A 22,676-nucleotide genomic window follows, 5' to 3' on the forward strand; every position below is an offset into this window, starting at 1 on the left:
AGCTGCATGCTGGGAAGGAGGAGACCCCGGCCGCCGACCCTGTGACAGAGCTGGCCCAGGGTGTGGAGTCAGCGTCTCTTGCAGACATTGAGGTAAGTGATTGTGATGATAATGGTGGCAATGATTATGATGAAAAGCGACGTTTATGTAGTGCTTATTTTCTAGAAACACTGCTCAAAACGCTTTACATCTTGTTCACACACCCCTCCTTCTATGCATGAATAGAAGGTATTCGGCACACTAGAAGGTAGGTTGTATTCGAAGACGACATGACCTCATTTTTCTTGTTCACAATTAAAAGGGAAGAAATACAAATTCTGGACAGAACACATACAGTGATACTAACTACACCATCGACGTGTTTACTGCATATAAATATTCTAAAGTGGACACTGAATTAACTGGACTGAACATAAAAGAAAAATTGAATCGATCGTTTCTTTCAGCTCGTTGTAGGCCTAGACTGGTGCGTGCAGATCTAGAGATCTGCCATGTGTTGTGGTGTGCTTGAAGGGATGGCAAAGTCTCCTATACCACCGAAAAGAAGAATAATCGAGATATGATAAAACAAAAAAAAAGAAACATGATTTAAACGACATTATTACGTCCACTACAATCACATCTCTTTATCGCACGAAGAAGAAAACATCAGCATTGCTTTAAGTTTTAAATTTGGTCAAATGACGTCAGATGCGCCGCAGAGTGGGGATTAGTCTGCTTGCTTCGGAACTGAACATGCATGATTCAGTCCTGCTCATGTGTCTTTTTTTTCTTTCTTTTTTTTTTTAATAAAATTTTTCTCCCGAGATTATTTTATGTATTATATTTAATACAGAGCACTTTTCAGCGATTTTTTTAAATCTTTTTTGTTTTGGCTCTTTATGATTCCTCTACTGGATAAAGCATGAAGCACAAGTGAGTCTTGAAGGCTTTGCCTCATGTTTTTTTGGGTTTTTTTTTAGTGTTTTTTTTTATTGTTGTTTATTATGCTCACACCAAAAACGTTACATTATGATTACATACACAAGTACACGTGAAAAAAACCCAAAGCAACATATATCAGTAAATGGGGTAAATAAAGAAGAGAAATGATACCTATAATTTGAATTCATTTTCCCTTCTTTGCCTATTGTGTCTTTTTTCCTGTTGTGGATTTAAAACTCCTTGTTTTTTTTTTTGTTGCTTTTTTTATATTGGATTTTTTTTTTTTTTTTTTTTAACCTGTTGTGTATTTTGAAATTGTTTTTTTGTTTTTGTTTTTGTTTGGTTTTTGTCTTTTCAGGTGATTTTTTGGTTTTTTTGTTTTTTGTTTTTTGCTTTCTTTACTCTGTATTTCTGTTGATATTGGAAATAGAAATAGAAAATTCTTGTTGTGTATTTTGAACTTGTTTTTTGTTTTTATTTTTTTGCTTTCTTGACTCTGAAATTTTGTTGATATTGGAAATAAGAAATTTTTGGGTTTTTTTCAATAGTTTTTTGGTGGGTTTTTTTTTCTTGTTTTGAATTCATTTCTTGACTCTGTAGTTCTGTTGATATTGGAAATAAATTATGATTTTTTTCTTTAAAAAAAAAAGAAGAAAATTATTGTCCAGGTGCAGATAGTGAGCCGGACCAACCAACACTTCAGAGCCCCCAGCGACCTCTCTGTGCCGCTGATCATGATCGGGCCAGGAACCGGTGTCGCCCCCTTCATTGGCTTCCTCCAAGAGAGACAACTGCGCCTGCAGAAGGAAGAGAAGGGAGGCAATGTGGGAGAGACGTGGCTGCTGTTTGGGTGCCGGCACAGGGAGAAGGATTTCCTTTTCCGGTGGGTTGACTGTTTGCTGTGTGGGGGTGTGTGTTTGTCTGTGTGTCTGTATGTGTCTGTCTTTTGAGTTTCTGTGTGTGTGTATGGATATGTGTATGTATGTGCGCTTTGTGTTTAACCTGTATGTACAGTCAATTTCTCTGCATAAATTGTTGTAGTAGTTTGCACAAGACAGGAATAAAACCCATGCCAGAATCTGCACTACTGGGTCATGGTAAGTATGTAAAAAAATTAAACGTGAATTTTTATGAAAATAAATTGTATTATTTGTCTTTGGTGCTGCAGGTCTGCTGTAGAGGAATTCCAGAGCAATGGGGTCCTGACCAAGTTCCTGCCAGCTTTTTCACGAGATCCGCTCAACGATCCATCCACCCCCAGATACGTTCAGGACAATATCCGTGCTCATGCCTCGGAAATCTGCAGTCTTGTTTCTGAGAAGGAGGCGGTGGTGTTTGTTTGCGGGGATGCCAAGCACATGGCTGTGGATGTGGCGGCTGCCTTCGAATCCATCCTCATGCAAGAACTAGGTATGCAATAGTCAGTGAACAAAGATGAGCCACCCTCATGCAAAAACTAGGTATGCTTTCATCATTTAAAACAAAGATGAGCCATCCTCATGCAAGAACTGGGTATGCAATAGCCATTGAATGAAGATGAGCCATCCTCATGCAAGAACTAGGTATGCTTTAGTCATTTAAACAAAAATGAGCCTTCTTCATGCAAGAACTAGGTATGCATTAGTCATTTAAACGAAGATGAGCCATCCTCATGCAAGAACTAGCATGCAATAGTCATTAAAGGAAGATAAAGGATACAATACAGTGCAATGCAACGCAGTACATTACAGTACAGTACAGTACAGTACAATAGAACAGTAAGTGCAATAGAATACAATACAATACAGTACAATACAATACAATAAATACACTGACCACAAACATACTGGTTTTCACATCCGTTGCCTGTCAGTACTTAATCTGATCTTGTTCAGCCTTGTGTTCCATCCTGTTCATTGCAATCATCTGCTGACTCGTGTTCTCAGTATCCCACATCATCCATGACAAGACAAATGACAAGGACAGCATGCCTTTTCTTACCTCGGTCCTGTGACCTGGAATAAACTACCCACCAAATTTGAAAGGCTGAAACAAAATCTCAGCGGGTTGGCGTTGTTGAGAGGGCCAGAAGTAGAGGGCCCAGAGTGTCCACGAATCGATTGCGATCGCGCATTAATTTTAGCCCGATCGCCCAATCGAGCCATATAATTATGTGACCTGGTTGAAGACATAATTTGACAAAAAAGAAGAATGCCAGAGAATCGACAGACAGACAGAAAATACAAAAAAAACTTAGCCGTATGAAGAGCACAGGAACAGGAGTCAAGATGGCTGCCGGAAAAAGAGGAAGCTAGTCAGGGATACAGAGGGGAGGTAACCTACTTCCGGGAGGTTATCAGCCATAGCTACTTTTGTTTTCCCCGCATAGGTGGATAGTAGTTTGCACAGGACAGGAATCGGACTCCCTGTCGGAGTCTGCACTAGTGGGTCACGGTAAGTATGTTTGATAAACGTAATTTTAGGAAAAAAAATTTCCTTTCTAAGCTGCCCTCATCAATGTAAAACTTGCTTTCATGGATGTCTGGGTGTTGGCATGTGATGTGGTGTGTGTGTGTGTGTGTGTGAGTGTGTGTGTGCATTGTCATTGACACATTCCATTTGTCTTGCTTGCAAGCCTTAAAAATGCTGTGTAATGTTGATTTTTGTAACCTTTTTCAATTCTTTCTTTTGTTTTCTTGCCATATTGATACTAATTGTTAGTGTTCTGGGCCCATGTGCTAAGGGAGATATAGCACATTATAAATACCAATTGTTATGGTTATATTATCATTATTATTATTGATATGAGTGGAGTGATGGCCTAGAGGTAATGCGTCTGCCTAAGAAGCGAGAGAATCTGAGCACGCTGGTTCAAATCACGGCTCAGCTGCCAATATTTTCTCCCCCTCCACTAGACCTTGAGCGGTGGTCTGGACACTAGTCATTCGGATGAGACGATAAACCAAGGTCCCGTGTGCAGCATGCATTTAGTGCACGTAAAAAAATCCACAAGAAACAAAAGGGTTGTTCCTGGCAAAATTCTGTAGAAAAATCCACTTCGATAGGAAAAACAAATAAAACTGCACACAGGCAAAAAAAAGAAAAAAAAAGGGTGGCGCTGTAGTGTTGAGACGTGCTGTCCCTGGGGAGAGCAGCCCAACTTTCACGCAGAGAAATCTGTTGTGATAGAAAGAAATATAAATAAATACAAATAAATAAATATTATTGATATATTATTATTGCTTTCTGTCACGGACAGATCTAAGTGCAGACAAGGCCAAGGAGTACTTGATGACCATGAGGATACACCGCCGTTACTTGGAAGACGTCTGGACGTGAGCCTGTAGACCGCTACAGCCAACAGCAGCAGTGTGCAAGACTGGTGCATGCTGCATGATCATATGGTGCCTGCTTGGTGTGCAGCACTGGCTTCTTTGAGCACATTGTGTTTGAGGAAAGGATGATGTGGAAGGTGTGGGTTTGTGGATCATAGTGATGAATATTAGAACAGTGATATCGATAATAATAATGATGATAACAATAATAATGATGATCATATTAATCAGTTTATTTGATATATGTAGCTTTTTCAAACATCTGAAAGCAATGTACAATACCACATCAGTCAGACACAAACCACACACACACACACACACACACACACAGAGGCTTTTGCACTTGCACACACACACATACACACACGGACATGCATGCTCAGTAGAAATAGAAATAGATCTATGGAATACAATAATTGGAATGGAGTGCCTTGATTTTTTGGAGAGTGCTTGAAAAGTGAATGTTTTTTGGTTATTTTTACTTGAGTAATGGACTGTTACATACTGACTTTATACTTTCTGTTCAACTCTGTGTTTAGTGTCTGATCCCTTGGATATAATTTTATTCACTGCAGCTGTTGTGTGTATAATCAGTGTGTGGTTGTGAAGGTCAGTTGAGCTGCATGTGTTCCCAGTATTGATCTCTTCCTTCCCACTTTCCTTCTGCCCCACCACCTTTTCTTCTTTTTTTTTTTCATTTATTAAACATGACACAACATTTTATTGCCTCCAGCTAAGTAAGCCATACGGTCAAGAAGGGGAATTGAAAATCCATCACCAGCATGTCGCATCACAAAATGAAATAAACATCTTCCTAACTTTAAAAAAAACATTGGCAAACGTATTCATTAATGATGAATCTCCTTTTTAAAAAAACAACAATTATTTTCTCTTATTTCATTGATTTTTATATTTGTTTTGATTTTATTGTATTTCAATTTTTCCCTCGAGGCCTGACTAACATGTTGGGTTACGCTGCTGGTCAGGCATCTGTTTAGCAGACGTGGTGTAGCGCATATGGATTTGTCTAAAGGCAGTGATGCCTTCTTGAGTAACCGACACTGAACTGAACTGAATGAAGGGGTGGGGGTGGCTGTAATTGTGTCCTGAATGAAGGGACTAGAGATTGTGATTGCAAGGACTTCTGCATTTTTTATGGACTATTTGCATCATGTAAATACTACAGCTAAAAAATGAACCAAAAACTGAATGGTCATGTTTTGTTGTTTTCTTAGCCAGGCCTTTTGTCTTTGCTGGATTTGGTTTGTTGGTTGGTCGTTTTTTGTTGTTGTTTTTTGTCTTTGTCAGGGTTTTTGGTCATTTGGTTTGTTGTGGTTTTTGTGTATGTGCTTTTTGACTCACTTGTGTAAACAAGTGAGTGTATGTTTTAACCCGGTGTTCGGTTGTCTGTGTGTGTGTGTGTGTCTGTGTGTCCGTGGTAAACTTTAACATTGATATTTTCTCTGCAACTACTTTGTCAGTTGACACCAAATTTGGCATAAAAATAGGAAAAATTCAGTTCTTTCCAGTCATCTTGTTTAAAACAATATTGCGCCTCTGGGATGGGCACAAAAAAATAAAGAATGAAGCCTAATTATATGCAAACTGCATTTACTGTTATATTTATATTTTTTGTATTCTCTAAACTTGGCACTTTGATCTGATATTCTGACCCAACAGCTAGAGCAGTCATTATTATCATTTTTTTGTTCAAACAGAAACTTCTTTTGCTAAGCATGGAAGTTTTATTTATTTTGCAAACGTTTTGGTGCAGATAGTAAAAAAGGGAAATTACTCTAATGCTAGGGGAGTTAATTTGCTTTAAACTGATCTTTCTCATCGTAAACATTACATTTTGAAATTATACTCAATACATAAAAAGCTTGGATTTTTTTTTTAAATGTATCACAAGTGAGTCTTGAAGGCCTTGCCTCTCTTGTTTATTTTTTTTTAGGGGTTTGAGGTGATGTGCATTATTTTAAATATTTAGCTTTTGTTGAAATTGTTTTTGTCTTCTTATAAATGACCTGTGATGTGTTCTATACCTTTTTAAACTACTTCAATATGTAAAACCAAACAGACTTTGTTTGGAAGGTTTGTAAAAGATTTTATTTCTAAAGAGATTGATTGATTGATGTGAGAACTACTGCATACTGTTCTTTTTAGCATATTGAGTAGTATTTCATTTTCCGCATATATTTTCACATACAGTAGTGTTGATTGTGTGAGAGTGTGTGAGAGAGAGTACCCATCATATCACCTCTGAATCATACGAAAAGAACACAAAAGTTGGAAATGCTGTTAAAACTGACAGCACAGTACCTCACGTCACCAAGGGGTTAACAATTGCATTATCCATGGCTACGTTCAGTATGATATATGTGTGAATAGAAAAAGTAGAAATCCGTGTTTAAATACGAATATTCAATTCATCATGTGATGCAATACACATTCATATGTACATGATTCAGTTTGCAATGTCTCTGATGTGTGTGATTCAATAATCAGTGTTTATACAAATATTCAGTCTGTCATGTGATACAATACACATTCAGTCTGTTATATGTACATGATTCAGTTTACAATGTCTCTGATGTGTGTGAATCAATACCCAATCAATCTGTTACGGAATGACAGCCCATCCAGATCTGTTTTACCGCATTTATGAAGTATAACTGCATTTACTCAGAAACTGTATTCCATTTTCTGTTGCAAACTTAATTGCACATTGACATGTTGTGTGAAATGTTGAGTGATTGCGATGTATTTGTATGGATTCATAGAACTTGATTCATCTGTGTATAGTAGAGTTGATCTGACCATGCTTTGCAAAACATAAGTGATGTTCACTCAAATGAACTGGATACAGGAAAATGGAATATGTTGAAAATTGTGGAGATAATTGTTATTGTGAAGTGATCATGTTTCAACGAAAGTAAATTATGTCAATCAGAGGACAGGGAGGAGAGGTGTGTGGGAGTGATGCAAAAAAGAAGAAGAAAAAAAAAAAGAGAAAAAAAAAAGTCCAGAATCAAGGAAAAGTTTTTAAGGATGTTGGCATCTTTGCTTTCCTGTATTTCTTCTCCCTTCTGCCCCATACCTCACCCCCTTCCCCCACTCCCCTCAACAGCCCTGAATTCTGATTTATTGTATTGTGATAATGAACTATAAATAAATTTGTTGGGTTTTTTTTTCTGATATATTACTTCTGCGTGTTGGTGTTATCATGTCTGCCAGAACTGGACAGTGACCGTGTGTGGGTGGTGTCATGTGATGGTTTGGATGGGCAGTGTGTGGAAAGGGAGCGTGTTGATACTCCTCCATGTCGATACTCCCCCATGTTGATACTCCCCTGAGTCAATACTCCCCTGTGTTGATACTCCCCCATGTCGATACTCCCCTGAATTGATACTCCCCATGTCCATACTCCCCTGAGTTGATACTCCTCCATGTCGATACTCCCCCATGTTGATACTCCCCTGAATTGATACTCCCCATGTTCATACTCCCCTGAGTCGATGCTCCTCCGTGTCGATACTCCCCCATGTTGATACTCCCCCATGTCGATACTCCCCTGAATTGATACTCCCCATGTTGATACTCCCCTGAGTCGATACTCCCCCATGTTGATACTCCCCTGTGTCGATACTCGCGTGAATTGATACTCCCCATGTTCATACTCCCCTGAGTCGATACTCCTCCGTGTCGATACTTCCCCATGTTGATACTCCCCCATGTCGATACTCCCCTGAATTGATACTCCCCATGTTGATACTCCCCTGAGTCGATACTCCCCCATGTTGATACTCCCCTGTGTCGATACTCGCGTGAATTGATACTCCCCATGTTCATACTCCCCTGAGTCGATACTCCTCCGTGTCGATACTTCCCCATGTTGATACTCCCCTGAGTCGATACTCCTCTGTGTCGATACTCCCCCATGTTGATACTCCCCTGAGTCAATACTCCCCCGAATCGATATTCCCCCATGTTGATGCTCCCCTGAATCGATATTCCCCTGAGTCGATACTCCTCCGTGTTGATACTCCCCTGAGTCAATACTCCCCCATGTTGATACTCCCCTGAGTCGATACACCCCCAAATCGATACTCCCCCATGTTGATGCTCCCCTGAGTTGATACTCCCCTGACTGAATACTCACCTGTGTCGATACTCCCCCATGTTGATACTTCCCTGAGTCGAAAAAAAAAAAAAAAAGTTTACACACACACACACACACAGAGTGTGGATATTTTTAATTAGAATCCATCTCCATAATACTGTACAAAGCATCTGCCAAAGTGATATAATCCTGGATACATCTGCTGAAGTCAGTTGTTTCCACTCTTTTTTCACAAGGAAGACTGAACCACTGATTTAGGAACGCATGTTCACATGCACACACACACACACACGCACACACACACACACACAAACTGAGCTTCCATCAACGGGAATCCTCTTTATCATGTAAAAGAGATGTAAATAAACATGGCACTGGCAATATGGGGACAGATTCTTTTCTGAAATATCATCCCAATTTCGACACAGACAAAAAAAAGTTAATGTTCACTCAGACTTCATTTCACACTGATTTTATATACAAAACAATAAATACAGAACAATCAACAACTGCATTAATTTATGTGCCCAAACTCACAACACATACAGAATAATCAACAACTGCATAAATTTATGCATCCAAGCTCCAGGGTATATCATTTTGAAGCACCATGCAATTGTAACATTATGTTCACATCATTTTCCTGCACTTCATGGACAAAATAATGTATACATGAGCCTTCATTTTAAAAACAACAACATTTTATTGAAGTCTCAACATTGCCATCATTACACAGGTCACTTGCTTCTGTAAGACAATTCAAAACAAGGCGTTGATTTAACCATTTTTTTTACATGATAATTACTGCTTGTGTCCACTATGCTCAAAGCGTATTGAGGTGGATATCCAGTATGGACTCACCACATTATCATACATCAATGTGAACAGAACAGAAAAATACACTATCTGAAAAAATACTATGGTGGTGAACATTTTGGTGATATTTAGTTAAACATCATAATTCATATTATTTCAGTGAAATAATCATTTCCTTGTCCTGTCAATCTTTTTCTGGAAGGTCTGAATTTTCCTAACATAAAACACCCATTGTAGTTTGAATTCTAGGACACGCGACTGATGTGGATCAATCATAGTACACAAGCTTGGCCATTTCCATACAAGAAAAATATAAGGCTGTGGTGTTTCACTAAAAGGAAAGAAATATCAAAGGAGTTTGATCAATGTTTCTTGGGAATTGCAAATCTGAGCAGAAAGACAGCTTCCTTTATTCATTCACAGAAATGTATCCTTGCACTTAGATTTGAGACTGACAGCAAAAAAGGGGAACCACAAGTGAGTTAAGCTTTCACTTCATGATCAGACTTGATCATGGACCATTTCGCAATTGTACAAATCTTTACTCTGCCAATGTTCACTTTATGTGAATTATCCGGCAGCCAGGTTGTAATTTTGTTAATACAATATTATTCTTCAGACCATATACAAAATCTACTTTCCTAATAGTAATAATTACTGTATTTGATAAAAATTCAAGAAAGGTTTGTTTGTTTTTTATTTAAAAAAAGTTAATATACACCATCATGAATACCAATGATGAATGGACTCTGAAAACTATTAATGTGAAACTACATTTAAAAAGTTGGGGTTTTGTTTGTTTTTTGTTTTGTTTTGTTTGTTTTTTGCCTCAGTTTCATCTGTGGAGTATATAGGAAATTTTCTTTCTGTGTCTTTCTTTCCTTTTCTTTTTTTTCTAAGTGCTCAACACAAGTATCAAAATAAATAAATAGCAATCACCATAATAACAGTATGACAGTTTCTGAAAACAGTCCATTTGATTCCAGTTGTATTTGATTAATTTCACACCATCCTGTCACACTCTTCCCTTCAGCAGGATGCTCTCTGGGTTTCCCCGCTGTCCATGCACCATGTGATGGGGACATTTATTTTTTCTACATTCTGAACTTTTTTTTCTGCATGCTGGAATGTCATGTAAGATAATAAGTAGTGTCAGACAATGACCATCAAAAACAGCAGAGGAAGCAACTGATGTCCTGACTATCTGGGCTACAATTTAATCATAGTGAAAAGTGTCTTGCCAATTTTCATCCTCACTCTCTCAGCCAAAAGGGCTTTAGGACAGTTGGTGTTGGGGTGGTCCCCAAAAGCCAACTAGCCCCCAAGGCTGCAGCACTAAGAGCCAGTGCAATTTTGCCTCCTAGTTAAGGCATCATAGTCCTTCACAAAAAACTAAGCTGTAAATGACTTCCCACTGCATTGGAGAAAGCATGGCTCTTCTGTGATGTCAGTCTCTGATATAAGTCAAGTGTTGAGCCTGAACTGCCATAGTGCTGGCTTATCTACAATTGGGATTGATGTTATATTTCATGGTGTTTTCATTATGTTATATCATATTGCCATAGCCTTACATGAGAGGCCTTGGCCACCATATGAAACTGTCATGAGTCCACCATTTCTATACTATTACTCAATTTGTACGGCTGGATGTCATTCTCCTATTCCAACAGGAAACCACTGAGGGAGGACAGCAATTATTCATTATCACCATCACATCAATACGAGTGTCAGAAAAGGTCTGCTTTATTTGTCATGCGCCTATACACATACACACCCATAACCATCAGCAGAGACCTAGGGCTTTGACAAACAACCAACAGACCTGAAGGAATCCGGTGAACAGTTTTTTTTTCTGTGCGATGCCCAGTGCCACTGTTACTCTTTACAGGGTTAAGGGAGAAAAAGAAGAAGAAGCTCAAGAAGAATACACTCACAGATGAACCCGAGTGTGGCTGTGTATGGTGGACTCGGAATGAGCGGCATGAGAGTAATGCTACTGAAACGTTGCAGATGATGGGGCAGCAAAAAAAAAAAAGAAAGAAAAAAAGAAAAAAAAAGAATACACTGACAAACCACCCCTTCACACCCTTCCTTACATCACCAAGCTCAAGCTGCTCACTGGGAACCTCCACACAGTCTTACGCACTTTTACTCAACTTGTATGGCTGGATGTGCCTCTCCCATTCCAACTGGAGAAGAATACACCAACTTACCATCCCGTTACACCCTTCCCTAAACACCAAGCGGCTGACAGGGAATCTCCACACTGCCTTAGGCACTTTTACTCAACTTGTATGGCTGGATGTGCCTCTCCCATTCCAACTGGAAGCCGATGAGGGAGGATGCCAGACCGCAGAGCGCCCCCAGCCCGGGGTTGGCGTACTGCAGGGCGCTGAGCGGGATGAACAGGTCGCAGAAGTCCCGCCAGAAGTTCAGCCTCATGGTGTGCATCTCCACCTTCACCTGGTCGGCGAGGTCAGAGCGACCTGCAGAGTCCATCTCCAAGGCGATGCTGTCCAGCTTCAGCTGCAGTCGGTGCAGTTTGATCACGTCAAAGGTTGTGGAGGCCGCCAACCCGATCAGCCAGGCCCAGGCTGACCACTTGCTCCATCGCGCCACGTCTATCTGGAATTGAAAAATCGAGAAAAGTTAGGGTCACGTAAAAAGAACCCATGGCAGCATGAAAGTTCTTCCTGTCAATTATTTTTTTTAACAAAAACCCACTCTTAATATATATGTACTCATATTATATATATATATATATATATATATATATATATATATATATATATATATGAGTGTGTTCATATGTGTATGTGTGAGGTTGTGCACACGCATGCATGTGTGTGTGTGTATTTGCATTATAGAAGCCTCACTGAATGACACAGGAAAACAAATGATGAGCATGTATAAGCAGCACTCAGACAGTACTAACGAGGTATGCAGCCTCTTGTGCAAATGACGACGTGTTTGTAAAATACTTTGAGCTTGGTCTTAGACTGAGGATAGGCACTGTATAAGTATCTATATCAATCTATCACACACACAAATGCACACACATATGCAACCACACACACACACACACACACACACACACACACACACACACACACACACACACACACACACACACACAAATACTGAGACAGTACCTTCACAATCTGAATCTTCCCACACCAGATGGCGTGGTCCAGCAGCAGCCACAGTGCCTTCAGCGTGTGTGCCGTGACGGCCAGCCTTCTCAGCACTGGGTCTGGCATGGAGAGAGCGTCCAGAGCTTTGTGTCCCAGATCCAGACTGTTCCCCATCCTGAACACTGCACCACATTGTCTTGTGAGGTATACTGATAACAACCAACAACAATAATACTGTGCTACATTGTCTTGTGAGGTACATCGATAACAACCAACAACAATGACACTGTGCCACATCGTCTGTGAGGTATACTGATAACAACCAACAACAATAATACTGTGCTACATCGTCTGTGAGGTATATCAATAACAACCAACAACAATAATAATGAGCTACATCGTCTGTGAGGTACATCAATAACAACCAACAACAATAATACTGTGCTACATCGTCTGTGAGGTATATCAATAACAACCAACAACAATAATAATGAGCTACATCGTCTGTGAGGTACATCAATAACAACCAAAAACAATAATACTGTGTCTACATTGTCCAGTGTCTGACCAACTCTGCAACGATGCCTTCTCCTGTCAGAAAGACTGATAGAGAAAAGTTTTTAGTGTTAAAACGACCTTCTTTGCTGATACACTTGATCTGGCTCATGTCAATTAATGAAAATTAACAATTAAAAACTCCGCACAAAATGGCGAATGCACATACATTTTCTGGACAACGCAAGCGCTGCTTCCAGTTTCTTCAGCTTTTCCTCCACAGTTCCCCTCTCTGTCTGCCTTGTGAGATACCACAGGACTAGCCGGGAGCCATACTGCACAGTTCTGCAACAAATGATATCGACTAATAATTCACCTCAAAAAATGATATCAGCTGAACAAATCAGCTAATAATTCACCTTGACAAATGATATCCTCTCATAATTCATCTTGACAAATGACATCAACTAATAATTCTCCTCAACAAATGATATCAGTTAATAATTCACCTCCACAAATGATATCAATAATTCACCTTGACAAATTATATCCTCTATCTAATAATTCACCTCCACAAATGACCCATCATCAATTTTCAAATAATCAATTCATCTCAACAAATGATATCAAGTAATTTGACCACCCCAACAAATAATAGCAACTGATATTTCATCTCAACAAATCATATCAACTAATAACTTGTCTAGGAACAAATGATATCAACTTGTATTTCCCTTCAACAAATAAGATTAGCTACAAATAATTCACCTCAACGAATGATATCAAGCAATAATCTGCTAGTCACCCTCAAACAGTGTTAAAACTTTGCAAAGCATAGGTTTTGAAAGTGAGTACAAAAATGTAGTGTGAATAGATGCTGTCCAAAATCTATTCAAGTATGCATAATTTTTACACACACGCGCGCGCGCGTACACAGATGTGTACGCACACAAACACACTGATGTGCCATTAAGTCATGCAACAAATCCTTCTTCACCATTCTCTGCTCTTGTTAATGATTTATTTTGCCATTGAACTGATGATGGTGTATGTGCATATTTGCTTTTGTGTGTGTGTGTGGGGGGGGTGCATGTGTAGTGTTTGTGGGTGCATGTGTAGTGTATGTCGTTTAATGTGCAAAATCAATCAAAATAAGATTTGCCTTTGTCATAAAAAATATTACACCCATAAAAATCCTTTCAGATGCAATCGGGCTAAGCACACCAAAAAGGAGACTTGAATTGGTAAATAAAAAGTTAATTATACAAACTGGAAGCTCCTGATCTTAACTTTTGCCCGTTATTGGACCATGGACCAACACTGTTTACTGTTAGAAACCTGTCATACCTGTAAATCTTGTCTCTCGCTTGAGAATGTGAATTGAATTTCACGATGGCTTTAGTTATCTGTGGTGTTGTCATTGTCAGTATTTCTGGTAGCACTGTACATAAACTTATGTAGAGCTAATATTCCGCAGAATGAAGCGTAGTGAAAATGGGAACATGAACTACGTGTGTCTCAATCTGAGACGGTAGCAGACAGCACTTTGAACTTGGACGTCAAGGGGAATAACTCACAGCAGACGATTATCGATATTCTTCCTAACTTTTGCTTCCGTTTGATCGGATCAGGTCCTTTTCCTTTGCTTTTATTCCCAAATTATCAACATTTTCAAGAATTGAATTTTTTAGTGTGAACCTTAGTTCGGTAACCTTAGTTCTCTCACTCTCTCTCTTTTTGACGTGGTGCAGCCACTTTTGTATACAATATACATAGAACATCCATTCAGTTTTGGAGCAGAGCATCCATTCAGTTTTGCACCACCACAATCTCCTTAACATGAGAGAGAGAGAGAGAGAGAGAGAGAGAGAGAGAGCAAAATATATTATTGTAACACTTTTATGGAAACACCATCAGAAGAAACACACACACACACACACACACACACACACACACACACACACACACACACACACTGGCACACACACACACACACGCACACACACACACACGCACGCACGCACGCACGCACACACACACACACACACACACACACACACACACACACACACACACACACACACACACACACACACACACACACACACACACACACACATCTCGGTCAGGTGGCGCCTGGTGGGTACAGGGGGCCGGAATTTTTTCCGATCTCAGTCCCAGGTTAACACAATTATGTGCAGACATGCCAGTGCCTAAACCCCCTTCGTGTGTCAGCGTTCAGTGGGTTGTGGAAACACGAACATACCCCACGAGCATGCACACCCCCGAAAACGGAGTATGGCTGCCTACATGGCGGGGTAAATAAACAAAACGGTCATACACGTAAAATGTTAACTGTTACATGTTTGTCCGAGTGTGTATGTGTGCGTGCCTGAAATCTGTTTGAATGACACATGAAACGAATGACTGCAAGTGATGAGCGCCCAATGGCAGCCCGCGTCAGTCGGCTCTACCCAGGTAGGCAGCCTGTTGTGTAAATGACCCCGTCAGTGTTTGTAAAGCGGCGCTTCAGTAGAGCTTGGTCTCTGACCAAAGATATAGGCACTATATTGGTATTCCTGATGGCATATCAATCAATATCAATCGGCTGTCAATCAATCACACACATGCACATGCACATGTACACATGTATATGCACATCAGTGCACGTACACATGCACTGCCAGGAAGCCACACACATCCACACGTACACACACACGCATTTATCATCATTGTTATCTTATTTATTTATTTATTATTTTATTATTATTATTACTACTACTACCTTTTTTTCTTTTTTTTATATTATAATTATTATTTATTTATATAACCTTTTTTTTCTCTCAAGGCCTGACTAAGCGCGTTGGGTTACGCTTTTTTTTCTTTTTTTTGATACAATTATTATTTATTTATTTATTTATTTGTGTAAGCTTATCTATTATTTATTCACCTTTAAAAAAAAAAATTTTTTAATTTATTTGTGTAAGCTTATCTATTATTTATTCACCTTTTTTTTCTTTTTTTTTTCCTCAAGGCCTGACTAAGCGCGTTGGGTTACGCTGCTGGTCAGGCATCTGCTTGGCAGATGTGGTGTAGCGTATATGGATTTGTCCGAACGCAGTGACGCCTCCTTGAGCTACTGAAACTGAAACTCATTTGTAACTTACACCAGCTGACTTTAAGAACATTCCAACGCACGTAACAGTTGTAATGTGTAGACTTTGGATGACCCCAAACCAGCACTCCAGTGATTCTTCACATAACTAAGTGAGAAGAATTTTGAATTTAAATCACAGTGGTCTTGACTGGGTTCTTTGTACACACGAGACGGAGAGATGTTTTCATTGGAGATTGCAGGGGTGCTGTTTCTATACGTAACCTATTTCCGCATCCACTGCTGCGGAAGCAGGCAATGAGTCAGACACTGGATCATTGGCAGAACTTGGCAGGTTGTTGAGAATTTTTGTCACCATGGCTGACAGAAAAGCCGAACTTGAACGAAAAAAGGCTCGTTTGGAGCAAATGCGAAGAGAAAGGAAAGAAAAGGAGCTCTCCAAAAAAGGAAAAGAGGTAATTACTTCTTCGGTTTGTTCAATACAGGTGCAGTGGTTTTATCATAATTTATTATTAGACGTCGTCTGCTTCTGACCAGTTATATAGATCTTCTGCAAGCTTCGCGTAGCGTACAATACATCAGGACTAACCATTGCTCGTGTCATACATAAGGTATTGATGTCGGGTTATGAACACAGATTTCACTCGGCCTGTGATTGCATACATGGATGAAGAATACCGATGCACTGGTGCACATCGTTATCAGACGATGTAAGACTAGACAAATCCGAAAATCGTTTCAGGATCAGGATTAATACATTGCAGGGGACAATCTGGACATTGTCGCGGAAAAAAAAAATTTAAAAAAAATTAAAAAAAATAAAAAATAAAAAAGGAAAGAAAGAAAGAAAAAAAATATAGTGGTGGAAAACAGTAGCTGGCAGGAAACTTTGAATGGCAGCCTTAAATGATGCTGTAGCTCATGCAAATACAGTGATAACTTCTTCCATCAGATTCCATTCTGATGTTGATTTTACAAAATAAAGCATTAATCAACTGGCCTGTTTTGATGAATGGTATTGCAAAATTCTTTCTGTTTTTGACTGCTCTTCTTCCTACGATTTTGTCTGTCAGTGTCATGATCTTTATAGGTCATAGTTGATATGTATCTTCTGCTGGTCTTACTTGCAGGCGTTAGGATTTTTTCTGGTGGTAGAACTGGAATTTGATTGTTTATAATCATCCTGTATAGGATGGATAATTTTGCACCAGTCCTCCAATCAATTGGATTATCGGTTTTAGGACAAAATTGTCTCTTTTTGATGTGTCATGATGTAGGTAAACAAAAGTCGGTTTGTTGTCATTATTAGTAATATTACTAATTTTCACACATTAAATAGATAACAACAATTATCATTATGTAATATTTAAGGTTCATATATATATATATATATATATATATATATATATATATATATATATATATATGTAAGTTACAAGCATACAGATGTGTTCATCCAATGTGTGTACATGAACATTTTGCATACACATATAACAAAAAAAAAAAAAAAAAAAAAAAAAAAAAGATTGTTTAAATCTGTTGCTTTTTATTTTATGAATTCTGTTATCAGTTATAATCAGTAATGTTGTGAACTGATTTTTGTATGTGTGTTAGCTAAGCAATACAAAATAAAGAGGTACTAATTATTCAATACATGTTAGCTAAACATCATGGAATATGTGGGGAGACTAACACAACTAATGTTAGTTAAGCAGTAAAAGATAAGGGGGAAACATCAACAGCATCATGGATTGATGAGTGGCAGGACATGGGTTTGAAGTGTACTGAAGGCATGATATAGGTAGGCTTATACCCAGAGCTTAGTGAGCTACTGTAGGCTCAAAGTCAAAGTCAAACATGAAGTCTGGGATTCACACTGCATGTCATCCACTTCACTGGTGCGCCCTTGAGAATGCCAATCAAATATCCTCACATTAACAAGCAATGGAATATTGAAATTGAACAGTTTTGTCAATGTATGTGTGTTGCAGTCTTTCTCTCACACTGTCAGTATTCACTCAAGCACTTTACTTTATGACATAAACTTTGGTGATGTTTACAAAGTATGTTTTGTATGTTTCTTATCCAGGGTGACGAGTCTTCAGGCACAATAAAGGCTGGTGCAGGGGACACCACAGGTACAGAACCTGATGACATATTGAAAGAGTTTGGCATCGCACCTACTCCAGGTACAGAATTATATATAAGCATGCTATACCATTCTGTATGCACAGTTATGCATCACACACCCACACATACACACCCACACCCACACCCACACACCCAAACACACACACACACACACACACACATGCACTCACTCACTCACTCACTCACTCATTTCAGCAATCATACATGCCATCCACTCTGTGATGACAGTTAAAACAGCAACAGTAAAATGTTGTCCTCAGAATAACCAAGAATCAAGAAATGAAGAAAATTGTTTGACCCCGTGGGCGAACGTATTATCAGGATTTCCACATTTCGAATAGAACTTAAACAACCAGTGAACCATTAACATTCCTACATGTTTCACATAGCATAAACATCACCGTGGTGTACTTCAGCATCAGACATAGACGGATGAAGGGTTTTGAGAATGTCCGAGCATTTTAATTTTTATAGCTGAAGAGGACAAATGTCCCATTATGTTTTCATTAGTGAGATCATCGTCTGCTATGTTACCTTGTTAGCTTGAATTTCATATGTGACAAAGGTCAGTGGCAATTTGATCCTACCCAGCTTACCAGTACAATCAGAACAAGGAGTAAGGTAGCACAATGATCAAGACATTTATCTGCCAGTTCAGTGTCGGTGAGGGTCTGGGTTCAAATCCCTGTCTTGCCTTTTCTCACTGAATCAAACTGAGCATCCTCCAGACATTCAGATGAAATGAAAAACTGAGGTTCTGCGTGCAGCGCATACTTGCCGCACACAAAAATAACCAATAGCAACATAAGGATTGTCCTCTGGCAAAATTCTGTTGAAGAAATCCACTCTGATAGGTATAAAAATATATATTCATGCGCTCAAGCTGTGACTAGCACATTGAGCAAAACTGCTGTGAGGTATTGGCCTAGAGGATGTGTTGTACTTGTAGTGTATATTTGTAGTGTTTTCAAAGTTATTGTAACATGGTAACATACTGTCTGATGTTGAGTGATAACACTTCATTTATTTTATCATAGCTTATTGTTAACTTAAGACTTCACTTGAAAAATGAAAAGGGGCGATATTCCATTCATCTTGGAGTGGAGAGGACTAATGTCCTATTACATTTGGATGGGTCAGGACATCTGTCCTGTTGTTGTCCATGTGAATGTACAACTCAGCAGCACTTCAAGTCTAATATGAATTAAAGGTTATTGTAAATTAACAGTCCACTGTTTCCTAGACACTTAATTTCTTGCTGGTTTTTTTTTGGTTTTTTTTTTTGTGTGTGATTTGTTAGCTTGTTCATTTGAGTTCAAATGACAACAAAATACAGCAGGCATTCTTCAGTCTTTGGAGACCATGGAGTTGTGGCATGGGTGGTGATTCGGGCTCTGTAATGGTATATTCAGTGCGAAGTCCTCTGAACTTTTAGTCAATGAGAATTGGTATAAACTTTTAAAGTACTAAACTGTAAACAGAAACCACAAGTGACAGAATGGTTAGCATTTTGTTTTGGGGTTTTTATAATTTACCTTGATTTTAGTGAATAGATGACTTTACAAACTAAAAATAATGTGATAAATACATACATATATATATATATATATATATATATATATATATATATATATATATATATACGGTTATACCTGTGTGTGTGTGTGTGTGTGTGTGTAACAGAGGCGGCCACAGGTTCTCCAGCCAAGGTAGTCCCACAGCGTCAAGAAACAGAGGTCCCTGCCAGTGTCAGTCACACTACGTGAGATGCTTTTAATATTATCACAGTGCGTGTGTGTGTGTGTGTGTGGTGAGTGAAAATAGAATAGTGGTTCTGTCTGTGGGTCTTTCTTTCCGTGCATCTGTGTGTTTGCTGTGTGTGTGTGTGTGTGTGTGTGTGTGTGTGTGTGTGTGTGTGTGTGTGTGTGTGTGTGTGTGGTGAGTGAAAATAGAATAGTGGTTCTGTCTGTGGGTCTTTCTTTCCGTGCATCTGTGTGTTTGCTGTGTGTGTGTGTGTATCTGTATGTGTGTGTGTGAGTGCATGAGCTTATCCATGGGTGTCAATGTGTATGTCCACATTTGCATGTGTGTGTGTGTGTGTGTGTGTTTTGGTGAAGACATGATGTGCACAGGTTTTGTTTACAAATATGCGTGTCTTTTGTGTGTGTGTGAAAATAAGTTAATACATATTATTTCTTACAAGATTCACATAAATTTGTACACATGTATATGTAGAGTTTTAGTATTTTTTCTGAAATAACTCTAGATATTTTCATATGTGTGACAGCAGCAAGTGACTGTTGAAATACAGAATAAGATTGAGTGCAATTTTATAACTTCTAGTAGGACATTTGTATAGTTTCTGTCCAACAGGAATATAAATATGAGGAGGTTAAGAAACAAAAGTGAGAACAACAATTTAATGATTTGTGTCAGTTGACAGATTAGATATCATGTGAAATCAACTGCATCTTCATTAGTTTTCAAGTGCTCTGATTAACTGAAATAACTGAAAATATACATCCATGTTCATGATGTTTTCATACAATCCCAATTAAGACAACTTGACAAATCACTCAGTAATAAGAATTAGAAGTTAATAGAACATAAACATTTATCTCAACAACAAAACAACAGACAGAAAAAAAGAGTAAAGTGACAAGATATAGTATCCAAGGAAGATAAAAGTATGTACAGGTTATTTATCTGTTTGATAAGTTGACATTATATTTACACTCTGAGACTGAACACATAAAACCTTTCTTGTTCCTGTCTAGTTTACATACAGATTTTTTTTCTTTCTGTTTCCAACCTAGTCCAAGGAAGGTGCGTTTGAGTGTGGCCAAAGTGAGTGAGACTACTATCGCTCCCCGGGAAAACGTCTCCTACAGCAAAGAAACTCAGACCATTGCCGCCGAGCCTGTGGACAAAGATGGTAAGTGTTACCCTCTTCTCATCCAGCCTGATAGTTAGCTGACTGCTATGCTTGTGTCCTTGTCGCACACACAATAAAAGTGGAAAGCAAAGGGTGTGAAACCACTAGTTTTACTTAGTGTGCTTATGTACGGATTTTTTGTTTATTTATTTATTTATTTATTTATTTAATGTAAATAGTTTACAGGATGTACTGTGCTTATGTGTGGATTGGTTTATTTACATGTATTTTATGTTTGTATTAGATACATACCTGCACAGATCTGCAGTGTTGAAAAAGAAATTTATTTTGATAGATTTGGTTTTCATTGATGTTGTATGTCCTTTGGTTTGTTTTTGTGAGTGTTATGATTAGACTGACAATTTTTTGTCATTACCATCATCACTGGGGAAGAAAAGAATTGGTCTTGTCATGGGTGGAGAATCATATGCATGGAATCTAGTATCTGCCTGCACCTGTATCTTAAACATTGAATAAATGATAAACAGCTGAGTTTAAAAATGTTTGGGCAACTTGTGACAAGTCAGTTTTTCATAGTCTTGGCACAGAAAAAGTCCACAAACATGTTTCACTCTCTGATCCCTCCCCCCCCCACCCCACCCCCCCAAAAAAAAAATTTAATTAAAGAGGAAAGGGAAAAAAAACCAAAACAGAAACCAAAGATGAGAACAAAATTGCTTGAACACAATATCATGTAGAGAACCTGTTTCTCACAAACCTGTAATAACCCCACATTTAATCATTAGGAAGATAAGACTCATAAAATGAAATGTGACTGATGTAAATCATTTGTGACATTTAATTAAAGGAAACTTTCTCTTTTAGAGAGATTGAAACTCAGGATGAAATCAAAATAATGAACATGAAAAAAATAAGCTTAAAAATTGAATCCATCTAATAAACATCAGTTAAAAAAACACATAAATAAATAAAACTAAAGGAAGTAATGCCAGTTCTGTATTCGACCAAATAAGCTGTTTATATTTGTTCTTAAATCCAGATTTACAGAGATTGCAGCAAAGCTTTCTTTGAGAGATAGATGAACATTTAATGCATTATCTGTTGTGCATGTTGATTTGTTTTCAGTCATGTGTGATTTATTATTCTAATATTTCAAAAAGATGTATGCTTTATATTTTTCTTATGTGTTTCATTGCTTATTTATCTATTTATTCATTTATTGGGTTTTTTTTTTAATTGAAAAGAAGACCCAAAGTTGGAAGAAAAGGAAACTATGAAAGAATAAAAAAGCCATCTTTATGGAAAAATATGAAGGTGCATGTTGGAAAACTAAAATCTGTATGTTTAATCTTCACTTCACTTCTTTGTTTTGTTTGTTTGATCTTTCGTTTGTTTGTTTGTGGGTTTTTTGGTTGTTTAGCTGAAGAAAGGTGGACTTGAGTTGCTGTTGTGAATGTGATTCAACGTAATGGCCATGACATTGTTGATAAGACAGGCAGTAAAGGTCCCAGTGGTTTGCTATAATATATCATTAATTATATGAAATGCTATTTTGCAGCTTTTGATTGATTTCTTTTTTGCAGTCATTTAGTGATTTGGTTAACTTTCTTGAAAGTGGAGTACATATTTATAACTCTGAAAGCATGTTTAAGAGAGCCTGTTGCGTGTGATGAGATTACTGCATTGTTTTTAAGCCTAGCATATATGC

The 22,676-nt window shown here is 38.3% G+C and overlaps 3 protein-coding genes across 27 annotated transcripts in view; 2 read left to right on the forward strand and 1 right to left on the reverse strand.

Moving 5' to 3' along the window:
• LOC143290463 (methionine synthase reductase-like) overlaps window positions 1-7,418 on the forward strand; it is a 21,199-nt gene extending 13,781 nt beyond the window's left edge. Inside the window, exons 10-13 of one of the 3 annotated variants that reach the window (XM_076599918.1) lie at window positions 1-92; window positions 1,575-1,807; window positions 2,093-2,334; window positions 4,163-7,418. The exon at window positions 1-92 is cut by the window's left edge and continues 131 nt beyond it. In XM_076599918.1, the coding sequence (XP_076456033.1) occupies window positions 1-92; window positions 1,575-1,807; window positions 2,093-2,334; window positions 4,163-4,242 (647 nt within the window). In that variant the 3' untranslated portion in view covers window positions 4,243-7,418. The remainder of the gene's footprint in view (window positions 93-1,574; window positions 1,808-2,092; window positions 2,335-4,162) is intronic. The other 2 variants (XM_076599919.1, XM_076599920.1) reach the window with 2 other exon arrangements.
• A 3,634-nt stretch (window positions 7,419-11,052) lies between these two features.
• Window positions 11,053-14,385, reverse strand: LOC143290208 (peroxisomal membrane protein 11B-like). Its single transcript, XM_076599532.1, has 4 exons — window positions 14,154-14,385; window positions 13,036-13,151; window positions 12,330-12,493; window positions 11,053-11,802 (listed from the first exon to the last, which is right to left on the reverse strand). Exons 1-4 carry the CDS (start codon window positions 14,225-14,227, stop codon window positions 11,449-11,451), a joined length of 708 nt encoding a protein of 235 aa, XP_076455647.1. The 5' UTR covers window positions 14,228-14,385; the 3' UTR covers window positions 11,053-11,448.
• A 1,803-nt stretch (window positions 14,386-16,188) lies between these two features.
• The window catches only part of LOC143290465 (cytoplasmic dynein 1 intermediate chain 1-like), a 49,467-nt gene continuing 42,979 nt past the window's right edge, over window positions 16,189-22,676 (forward strand). For 13 of the 23 annotated variants that reach the window (XM_076599921.1, XM_076599924.1, XM_076599932.1 and 10 more), the window contains exons 1-4: window positions 16,189-16,376; window positions 18,011-18,110; window positions 19,756-19,834; window positions 20,889-21,007. In XM_076599921.1, the coding sequence (XP_076456036.1) occupies window positions 16,278-16,376; window positions 18,011-18,110; window positions 19,756-19,834; window positions 20,889-21,007 (397 nt within the window). In that variant the 5' untranslated portion in view covers window positions 16,189-16,277. The remainder of the gene's footprint in view (window positions 16,377-18,010; window positions 18,111-19,755; window positions 19,835-20,888; window positions 21,008-22,676) is intronic. The other 10 variants (XM_076599937.1, XM_076599940.1, XM_076599935.1 and 7 more) reach the window with 1 other exon arrangement.

This window comes from Babylonia areolata, chromosome 15 (genome assembly GCF_041734735.1).
Source record: "Babylonia areolata isolate BAREFJ2019XMU chromosome 15, ASM4173473v1, whole genome shotgun sequence".
NCBI classification, from domain to species: domain Eukaryota; kingdom Metazoa; phylum Mollusca; class Gastropoda; order Neogastropoda; family Buccinidae; genus Babylonia; species Babylonia areolata.